Source organism: Phalaenopsis equestris, unplaced genomic scaffold (assembly GCF_001263595.1).
Source record: "Phalaenopsis equestris unplaced genomic scaffold, ASM126359v1 Scaffold000002, whole genome shotgun sequence".
In the NCBI taxonomy this organism is placed as follows: Eukaryota; Viridiplantae; Streptophyta; class Magnoliopsida; order Asparagales; family Orchidaceae; genus Phalaenopsis; species Phalaenopsis equestris.
In genome coordinates this window covers 50658380-50669509 of record NW_018164444.1, presented here as the reverse complement: position 1 = coordinate 50669509, position 11130 = coordinate 50658380, and the positions used below count along the sequence as shown (strand labels likewise).

The window sequence follows — 11130 nt, the reverse complement described above, 5'->3', positions numbered from 1 at the left end:
GACACGCATAAATATATCAATTAAATAATTCAAATTAGATCATGACACGCATAAATAAAAAAAGATCATGACACACATCTGTTATTAATTTATAAATATCAATATTTTGAATGGTTTGTATGCAGTTATCCCATAAAAAATTTAGATCAATGGCCATGTTGTCAATAAGTGCCCCAAAATTTAAATAATATGAAAATAACTTAAGAGTTAATTAGCGCAAATCTCGAAAAAGAAAGCACTGAACCGATTCTAAAATTGATTTGTGAAAAACACTTCAACGGCATCTAATTCCTTACTTTCCTTCAAACATAAATCGAACCAGAAGAGTGCAGTTTACTCGCCCAAAATCTTCCTTTTCTCCACAAAATCACTTCAAAATTCAATCTTTCGTCCCATTCCTCACTCCCCAGCCATGGCCGCCGCTCCTACAAGCTTCCTCTCCCTCGACTCCTCCTACCTCCGCCCTATTCTCATCTCCACACCATTCTCTCCCTCCTCTTCCGTCTCAATTCACCGTTCCCACTCCCCTTCCTTCTCCCTCTCCTCCGTCCGCTCAACCGCCGGCGCTATCGCCGCTTCCGCTTCCGGCGGCGGCGTCTTCCTCGACGACCTAGGTCTCTACCGCCTCCAAACACTCGACAAGTACATAAGAGAAGGAAGGCACGGCGACGGATGGCTCGAGATCCGCCCCATGGAGGAGGGGGAGGTCGATCCCGCCGTCCAGCTTCTAGCAGAATCCTTCGTAGAGTCCATGGGCATGGCGGCGCGGTATGTCCCGCTTCTCGCTTTTCTGGTGCGCCAGTATGTATTAGGCCGCCGGGTTCTGCTGCCCCACGCCGTGATGCTCTTAGGGTTCTATAGGGAAGGGGAGAAGGAGGCAGAGCTCGCCGGCACGGCGGAGGTTTCTTTTGATACCATTGGGGCTAATGCAGCGCCGCCGACGCCCCTGCCGCCGAGGGACTGCCCTTACATCTGTAACATGGCAGTCAAGAAGGAGTTCCGGAGGTACATCTATACTCTTCTTTGCGTCTTCATTCTTATTGATTTTAAGTCTCTTGGTTCTTCATTTTATGATTTTCTTGCTCTGGTGATTTTAACACATTAATTTTGCATTTTCATATGTAATATGTAAGTGAATTAGGAGCTTCTTGCATGATTCCAAGTCTTAATCCTCAAGACAGTAATTTTAATTCTTAAGTCAACAATGATCTTAACATGTTGACTTAAGACTTATAATTACTATCTTGAGGATTAAGAATTGGAATCACAAATACATAGGACTTAAGTGGAATGTATTGAGCCTAAACATGCATGTTTCATAGCACCTTGCAGTTTTGTTTGTTTTATTTCATGTTTTATTATACTTCTAGGCAAGCTGCAAAAGAATATAGATAAAGTAACCCATGTTGTAACCAATTAGGCGAGGAATTGGCTTTCAGCTACTAAAGGCATGCGAGGAGCTCATATGTAAAATGAAGACAAAACATAGAGTATACCTTCATTGCAGAGTGACAGATACAGGACCTCTGAGAATGTACAAGAAAGCCGAATACAAGATCGTCAAAACCGACAGCAGATTAGTTTGGTTGACGCTTCAGCGACGAAAGCATTTGCTGGCGAAAGAACTACATGTTGAGCAGGATGCAGCTTTTACTGTTGTTGTTGAGAATCATGTTATCCAGTAAGTCTTGTAATTTGGCTACTACCAGAAGGTGCACTTGTAATTTATCTGAATTTGTTGTGATGTATGATAGTGTGCACTAACTGAAGTTCTTATACCAAACCTCTTCATTGTAAATTGAAAAAGGGTGAGGATCAACATATCAAATTTTTAAATTTTTTTGATAAATTTTATAATCATCAAATTTATTTTAAAAATAAATAATTTTTATAGTATTCTCATCACAATCATTATAATCAATTTTAAATCAAAATATTCTTATTTAAATTTATCTTTTTTCTAAAGAACACCAACCATCTTTACAAAAGGAAAACTGCAAAAGACTAATCTCTGATCAACTTCCACTAATAATAAGCATAAATTCATGATAAATTAATAGCACAACAAGTATCATCTCCATATTTCTGAGCCACCCAGATTCACAATTGGTGAGAGTCCAAAAACAAAGAACTTCCAGTTCAAATGGAGCAAAGTTAATTAATTTTGGACATATGAACATCTAAAAATGTCGAGTAAAGTGCCAAGATAGACCCTGACTATCTGTACGGGACTGTTTTAGTCCCTGGGTTTATAAAAATGCAAAAATAATCCCTGACTATTTTAAAATTGAGCTCTTATATTCCATCATGGAAATTATTTCATCTCAGATATAAACTTTGGGACCAAAGGCCACATACAAATAGTTGGGGACTATTTTTGCACTTTACTAGGAAATGTTTAAAATATGAAAAAAGTGAAAAATCAATAATACTGAAGCTGAATCATTTTGTCCCATCAGAGATTGTGCGGCCACCTTCCACTAAAGCTGTCGTCTTACAAATAGGGCACAAGTTCTTGATAATTAGCCATTGTTTGATGCAATCAGTGTGAAAATCATGCCTGCAGTTCAGTGTGCCAATTGCCTCTCCTTCCTTGTAATCTTCCTGAATGTCGAGTTTCAGAAGAAGGTTAGATTGACACCAGATCACAATGGAGGAAAACTAAAAATTATTTCAGGCTGATCAGAACGATTGATACTCCATTTTATGATATTTTTTTTTTCTGAGAGAATTTAAGAACAGCAAAATCAGTATTGAAAAGAAGCTCACCCGACAGATACAGCAGGGCTCCTGCTCCGAAGCTGCTGCCTCCAACTCGCAAGGCGAGTATTTCCGTTTCTTCAAGAACTTCAAAATTGTCTGCTCACAAAGTCCAGTATTGACATAACCAATCCTCTCTTCGAGCGCCAATAGCTCCTGGAATACATCAAAGTTAAATTGCATGTTTGAGAAACATATTAGCAAATGCATGAAAAACTCACCTCATAGGACATGTCGTCAACATCAAGCCGCATGTCTCTGTGCCTGTCATTCAAGTCAGCGAGCCCGTTGAACCCGGACTGATTGAAAATGAAGACGTCCTGATCGATGCAGGACTTGTTAAGATATAGGGTTCTGATACAGATTTCATAACAGAATATGTAAAGAAATCTTCTCATGGCTTTTTTGTATACTGATCAGGGATAAATTGTGCTTTAAGTAATCATGAAATAGGCTGGGTGATAAATTCTTCATCATAAATAAAGATGCTTGTAAGAGAAAATTAACAATGTAGTACAATAGATAGACAAATGCATCTTTAAACATCAAATAATCGAAGTTAATAATGAGTTTTCTCATTCATCTTCACATCGTGGTGGCTCGTAAAGGTGATTGATACAACATGTAACAAAAAAGATGCAATTTCATAACATATATTCATGCATGAGAAGTGATATGAAAAAAGAACAGTATTATAAATTTCCAAGCTGTAGATGAATAATGTTACACTGCAAGCGCAAATCGTATTTTACATTCTTACAATATTTTGGGACAGGATAATGTGACTCGACAATAGTAGCAAATAAATAGTAGCCGTCCCTTCGAAATATATTAGGGATCAAATTCAGATCAAGTATAAACCCAATTATTTTATAGCTTAAATGATGATGAATCCAATCAAGATATCATAGTTTCATCATCCTCAATCGTTATGGTTTCTGATCTACTTAGTCAAAGAAGATAGTCAACCCAACCTGATTAAATGACACTTGTCAATAATCATATATTGTGTCGTCCAAGGGAGTCTTGTAGACTCGGGGTGTGGATGATTGTCTAATGGGATAAATTTAATTCGATTTTAGTAAACAAATGGTTTTATATTAATCAATTATACCTTTATGATTCACAACTGAAAGAGTAAATAGTCATTGGAAAACATATGGGTTGCGATCATGAACGTAATATAACAATGTCATTTGGCAGTCAATTAGAGGGCTTTGGTTGTAACTGCTCCTTTCTGTAGAGCATTTGGGTCAAATCACGTGAACAGAGGACACGAACCACGTCCTTACAGGTGTGAGATTATTTTTAGTGTGAATATAATGATACACTCGATAAGACATTCGCTCTTTGTGAATTGTTCAATCAAAAGTTTCTCACCCTCGATAAAAAATTGCAGAGGGTAGATGAATTTTGCTTCAAGTTTTTTAAGTGATCAATTTTATTTTAAATGTTTTGGTTGATTACTTTAAAATTTTTAATTTAAAAATTTGACCCATCCAGTTGAAGTCTTCAGTCAACACGACCATCATCGAGAAATTTGAGTAGTGAAAACATTTATGTTTGAAATTCATTTTAAAATTGACACATGAATAACTATAAAATGTTAGTCATGTCAGCATCAATTCTTTTGAGGAGGATGATCATACTAGGTGATTTAGACTTAACAATTTCTTATATATGTGATTTGAACATTATTGAAACATACTAAGCTTATCAACTCTGGTCCTCAGGAGGAGGAGAACGGATTAGTTGAGTAGGACTTATAATTTTACCCTAAAGATAAGGAGAGCCGATTAAAAGCCTACATGATTGGATTATCTTGAATTTAATTTTAAAAAAAAAACATGAGGAATTTTAACTTTAAAATAATCATAGATTTTCTTAAAAAATTTTGCATGCTTATAAGAGAAATAATTCTATGATGACACATTTAACCTTAACCTACACAACATTATCGAACCATTCAACTTTAAACGATTATTCAATTTGGTGAAGTGCATGCAAGTTTATAATTTTGAAGTTGTGCACATATTTCATCATACCAAAACTATATATTTTGCATGAATATTGACACACACAAGACGATCTCCAATTCTTTCGAGGCAACGCATTGAAGTTTTTAGAAATTATCTTTAAGTGTAAGTGCGAGATTTATAATCACACAAATTTATGTTAATCACATAAATGTTCCTCATTTATATGCAAGCATATAACAGTCACATATCACACAAATGTCATTATATTAAAACCATTTAGTGCAATTTTTTACTTCAATGAGAGAAAAATCTCGTGCGAACAGTTTTAGATGAGAAACAAGCAGAAGCGAGTATCGAAAATCTAGTTCGGCGTAGAATTTCTACTTAATATTAATTAAGTTTAATTAAACTTAATCAAAAATATTAATAATCTTTAATAACTTTATTAACACCAAGATTATTGTGTTTTCCGTGTTGGTGAAGAAAATTATTTTTTTTTTGTTCTGATTTTTACAGAAGTTCCAATCAAATTCGTATCAGTACATTTGAAATTTACGGGAAGCCAACGACGGGAACATGGCGTACAGAAGTTCCATTCGTGACCAAGCCTCGTGATACAAACACAATTCGAGCTAGTTGGGAAGCCAACATCACAATTGCGATGTGCCCTAGTTGCAATTTCTCTAGGAAGCCAACAACAGGATCCTTCATGACCGAACTTCGTGATATAGCCGTGATTTTCTGGGAAGCCAATAACGAGATTGCTCCCGACCGAACCTCACGATATAGTCAAGATTCGAGCTAGCTGGGAAGCCAACATCAAAAGATGAGCAGAGAGATGTTGGAGGTCGGAATCATATAGCTTTGTGTGAACCCCTTCTCTAGCCCGGTCTTGCTAGTGAAGAAGAAGGGTGGGAGTTTTTGTTTCTATGTGGATTACCTAGAAATGAACAAAGAAATGATACATTACAATTTTATCATCTCGATGGTTGATGAGCTACTAGATAAATTGTTTGTGATTGCAGTATTCTCCAAGGTTTGCTTGAAGTCAGGATACCAATAGATTATGCTGCAGCCGACGAATGTGCACAAAACTGTATTTTGAACTCATAAGAGTCACTAAGAATTTCTTGTTAAATGAAAAGGATCGTCAAATTGTGACGCCACGTGAAAGCCATACGACTTAATCCAACACCAATTTTGTCTCTTCCTCGATGAAAAGAAATCTTTTTTTTGGAAGGGGAGTAATGTTTGAGTGATGCTTACGACATCGTCCACCTCATGCTCCACTAAGTCGCGTCGAGCCAGTCAAAACAATTTAAGGACTTATATTAGGCGTAAAACTAAAAGGGACAATTTGCTCATTTGTTAATTATTATTGTAAGGTATAAAAAGGGCTAAAATGTTTATGGTTAAGATATGTGTGATTGTTGTCTTGTATCTTAGGGTTAAGGTTTGGGATAAATAGTAGGTGTTTATCTTTTATGTATATGAGTTGTGTTATTTTGTGTCGATGAACAAAAATATTTTGTTCTGACCTAATTTCACCTAATTTCCGCAGAAGTTCCTATCAACATACTAGCTAATCAATTTGCATGTTGGCCAAAATTTTTCATCACGATTAATATTTTTTAAAATATTTTAAAAAAACCTTTAAAATTAAAATATTATATTTTAAGCTCAATAAGCTAGGTTTGTTTGTAGCACTTGAATCAATGATTAATGGTGATGAAAGACATAAAGGTTGAAATGAGCGATTTCACAAAATTGGGTCCAATTCGATGGTTCACAAATTGAATTGTCATTTCTAGCGAATTCATGCGATGCTTTCAGGCTGATCGGACAGGCCATATGACCAATTCATGGTCAAAGTACTCGAACCAGCAGGTAGTAACAATTGAACAAACAATACTCAAAAGTTAATACATGATAATAATGATTAAGAAAGACATTTCAGGGTTCTGACTTTTTGTCAATGATAATTACCTCAAAATGCAGATTCGTCCGAATAAGATCCAAAGCATTGCGGATCTGCAACATGGATACACCATAAGAAATAAATGAACAATCAATTAATAGAAAATATAACCTGGGTAACCTTTTATTGATGTTTCCAACAGAAGTGAAAAAAAAAAATGGGGCAATGATTTAGAGGTTAGATTCTCATAGAAAAGTGATGCTCAACAATAAATATTATTTGCATTCAGTGAAATTAAGAAATCTATATCCATCCACATAGAACATAGTCGTCACAACAAAACATCAAATTCAATATTTAAATTTTGAATTTCACAAGATAGTTGTAACAACAAAACATCAAATTTAATATTGAATTTTTGAATTTCACAAGATAGATCAGGTTGGGAACACCAAAATCCAGATTTAAAAAATAAATTTAATTTCCTCATCAATATTAAGAAATCTACTGTTTTATGCCAATCCTACAATAAACTTCGAAATTAAACAAAACATCTAAAAGTATTTTAAGCACACCTCAGATAGCATCCTAGTTCTCCCATCTCGGCTCCTATCATGCAATGGTAATGCCGAAAAACCACGCTGCCTCTCTGTTAAAACTGCAGTCCTTGGATGTAATGGGGAATCACCTTGGCGAACAGCTCCAGAAGACTGACCAAGCTCCTGGGCAGAAGCAGAACTAGAATGCTGCAAATATAAACTACTATTTTGATGTCCAGATTCAGATCCAATAGAAGGAAACAAAGAGCTACGTACAACCTCACTTAAATTTCTGGGGTACTGAACAAGAACTGTTTCACTCAGTTCACTGATAGACGCTGGTGATGGAATGATACCTGAACTCATGCTAACTCCATTCCCTGACATACTCAAGTTAGAATTAGATGGATTACAGTTTCGTGGATCCTGTAATAGTTGATTGATGTCATTTCTAGGCAAGCTGCTCACGTTTGCTTCCTCTTGAGAACCAAATAGTCTCATTCTCCGTTGTATAAAGGCTGGGACCAATGAGCTGCCAATGCTTGATGAGCTACCAATGCCTGAATTGGCAGGAGAATGGTGAACATGATGAGGCAAACCAGGAACAGAGAGCATGTAAGGCTGGCTCTGCTCTGCCAAGTGAAAAATAGGATTTTGCGAAGAAGATGGTTCACCAGGCGACAAAGAACTAAATAGATTGTTACCACTCGTAGCAGAAAGCGACCGAGAAGAGGAGACATCATTCTGGCAGTCAAGATTAATTTTTTCTGGTAAATTTCTTTGTGAACTAGAAGAAGGGTAGCATTCAAAAGAAACTCCTAAATGCATAGAGCTGAAACTTGGACTCTGATTTCCTCCTGAAAAGCTTCCAATACGCAGATGCCTTGATGAGCTTGGAATGCTCAAGTCTCCAGCATTATTATGATTAGATGAAGATTCTCCAATAAGTTCTTCCATGTTCTTCCTCTTCAAAGGTATGCGGCGAACATCGACTGACTTTCTCGCTCTATCGTGACGTTCTGAGCCTTTTACAACACAGCTAGATGAATTCACTATAGAATTTGGATAAAGAACACACTCGGGTTCAAACAAATCCGGCACAGAAGCACACAATGATGTCTCCACATCGTCGCCATGAAAGCCAGCCGGCACGTTGTAGTGCTCTGGACTCATATGAATTGGATTTTGGGTGAGCAACTGCCCGTCATCAACTGGACTATTATTAAGGTTCAAGTCCAAATTTTCCAGTATGTTAGTTCTATCACAATACATTTCTTCCATCCTTGGGCTGCTACCAGAATTTATTGAAAGAGAAACATTTCTTCCATGAACCCTTTCAGTCTCATCGTGATTTTTCTGAATCGCAACAAATGGGTTAGTATTATGGTCCCCTGAATTCCAGATACCCAAAACGTCAGCTTCTTGAGGGGTCATAGCCATAAAATCTGTGTTTGCTTCATTTGGAGATAATACATAATCTGCAAAAGTAGAGGTCTCCACAGAATTTAGACACAAATTACTTTAGTGAAATGGTCGATCCATGTCAAAGCTATTTCAATTAGATTCACGGCTTTATTGAAAGGGTCAGATATTGGCTCGAAAGAATTACTATTCCATTGCTTCTAATTAATGTCTATGGATCTGTCCTGCAAATTAAGAAAGACTTGATGGAAATGGGCTTTTATAGAAAGTTTGACCTTAAAATTAAAAAAATACCGCATAATGGAAGAAAAGCTCACTAGAAAAACTAGGGAAATTTGTATAATTAAAAGCTAGCTTCATCTTAAAGGCTAAACCTAGAACAAAGAAAATGGGTACACTTCTCTTATTCAATAAAGCCATTTCTTAAATGTCATAATATTTCATGAAATAATTATGCATGTTAAAATATATACAAGCTTGATAAAAAAAATTTTAATATCCTAAATCCTTAATTAAATAACAAGCAATCCTAAGAATTTTTAGCTGAAATTAAAAAAATAAACATTTCATTGTCATCAACATGAGGAGTGATTGGTCCTATTATCATCTGAACAAAATTCTACTAACCATCAACATGGTTCAAGCAGGTGAAGATAATAATCAGATCTTATGACCACTGATGAAGCAAATAACAATAACTTACTCATTAAGGACACAAACATGATGAAACTATTTAATACTTGACACATGTTTCCTTGTACTGTTCCCTTTCTATATGCTTGACATATAAATCTGCTTTCTCTAGTATATGCTTGACATATGTTTCCCACAAATTCTTTAATGAAATCATTTAATACTCCCGACTACTTAGCCGTTCCCCACATGCATCTTACCTTCAATAAACTTATTTGGGTCTACTCTACCTCTATATCGGGACATAAGAAGCTTGGCAGGTGGTATTGCATTCTTATTAAAGTTAGCTTGTATTGTTCCCTCTCTATTCCTATCATCAAAATATAAAATTCATAATTTTAGGTCATGATCATTATCATATTAATGCACTAAAATGTTTTATACTTGTACTTAATTTTGAATATTTTAAGCACCTCTCCTAACCGTCCTACTAAATTTATTTTAGTCTATGTATGAATAAATACAATACCTATGTGTTCTAGAGCTCAAAGAGAAGCTGCAAAATACCCTAAGCTTCCAAGAAGTCTGAATAAGTTGTCTTGAACATCGCCTATTAACTCCCATTGGTCCTATTGTGTAATCCTCGTTATAACTTATCAAGAACACAACCGCCCTAAACTCTAAACAAGAAGAACAAATCTTAGAAATCATTTTTTTTCAGAGAATCAAACCAAACAGTTCAGATGGTGGTGAAACCTGCAATGTTTTATGGCATAGCACAGTATGTTAGACTACAAAAACAAAGCATAAAACTAAGTTAAGTGTTGTTGAGATGAGAATGCTTAGGTGGATGAGTGGCTTGAGAGACAAAATGTGAAACAAATGTATCCATGAAAGGGTTGGTCTTGCTCCAGTGGCAGACAAGATGAGAGAGAATCATCTTAGATGGTTTGGTTGCATTAAACGTCAACCATTTGATGATTTGGTGTTGATGATCTGGTGAGAACAGTAGATGTTTTAGATTTGGTTTTTGTTAAAAAAGGTAGAGGCAGACCAAAAAAGATTTAGGCATGTTGTGTAAAAAATGATCTAAGTTTATTAGAATTAAATGAAAATATGACACTCATTAGGACACAGTGGAGACAAAGAATTCATGTAGCCCACCCCAATTAGTGGGAAAAATGCTTGTTGTTGTTGTTGTTGTTTGTAATCAAAACAAACTCGGCCAGGCCAGAGCTTTGAACTTGATCAAGCAAAAAAGAAGTTTCAACCAAAAATTATGCTACTTAGCTAACAAGATAAGCATGGCCACTGAAGTCTGCAAGCTTAAAAAAACACAGATTTCTCCAAGAACGTCAAAAAATAATCCTAAAAGATGATTTCAAAAGCCATATTTTACTAAATAAATAAATAAATACATTTGAATGACTTATGAAGACAGAAATAAAATTGAAAAGCAGAAGAAGTAAGATTAGCTTTGCACATGATTGATTTTTTAAAAAAACTCATGAGACAACAACATCATCAAGATAAAAAAGACCTCATCCAGTGACCTGATTGAATACTCACAAGTTTCAAATTGCGCTAGAAAAGGAGCCGATTTGAGGAGATCGCACAAATCAAACTACAGATCCACAAATCAGATGGATCCAAAGAAAGACATCTTAGAAGAGTGAGTTTATACCACCGAAGGAGAACTGAAGAGGACAGAAGAGGGCTGTAACAGTAGCGGCTTTTCTTTTTCTTTTTTTTTTTTTCTAATTTGTTACCATAAATGTTTAATGTATTTATATATAATTTTCTATTTAAATGTATAAATTTTTATACATAAAAATATAAGATTTTATTTAAATAAATTTATATTAATAATATTTTTTTT

The 11130-nt window shown here is 35.5% G+C and overlaps 2 protein-coding genes across 6 annotated transcripts; one reads left to right on the top strand and one right to left on the bottom strand.

Moving 5' to 3' along the window:
* The first annotated feature begins 313 nt into the window (after positions 1-313).
* LOC110033996 lies at positions 314-1776 on the top strand. Of its 2 annotated transcripts, none has more exons than XM_020738209.1 (2): positions 314-1005; positions 1421-1776. In XM_020738209.1, exons 1-2 carry the CDS (start codon positions 413-415, stop codon positions 1683-1685), a joined length of 858 nt encoding a protein of 285 aa, XP_020593868.1. In that variant the 5' UTR covers positions 314-412; the 3' UTR covers positions 1686-1776. The 2 variants fall into 2 exon arrangements, with proteins under 2 accessions (XP_020593868.1, XP_020593876.1); XM_020738217.1 differs by having other exon boundaries at positions 1371-1498.
* Positions 1777-2034: 258 nt separating this feature from the next.
* Positions 2035-10988, bottom strand: LOC110036971 (probable E3 ubiquitin-protein ligase HIP1). 4 transcript variants are annotated; one of them, XM_020741558.1, is made up of 7 exons: positions 10821-10988; positions 7476-8842; positions 7233-7403; positions 6726-6770; positions 2982-3080; positions 2770-2916; positions 2035-2604 (listed from the first exon to the last, which is right to left on the bottom strand). In XM_020741558.1, the coding sequence occupies exons 2-7, from the start codon at positions 8634-8636 to the stop codon at positions 2443-2445; spliced, it is 1785 nt and encodes a 594-aa protein (XP_020597217.1). In that variant the 5' UTR covers positions 8637-8842; positions 10821-10988; the 3' UTR covers positions 2035-2442. The 4 variants fall into 4 exon arrangements, with proteins under 4 accessions (XP_020597217.1, XP_020597199.1, XP_020597205.1 ...); XM_020741540.1 differs by having other exon boundaries at positions 7233-8842; XM_020741546.1 differs by having other exon boundaries at positions 7233-8837.
* Positions 10989-11130: the final 142 nt, after the last annotated feature.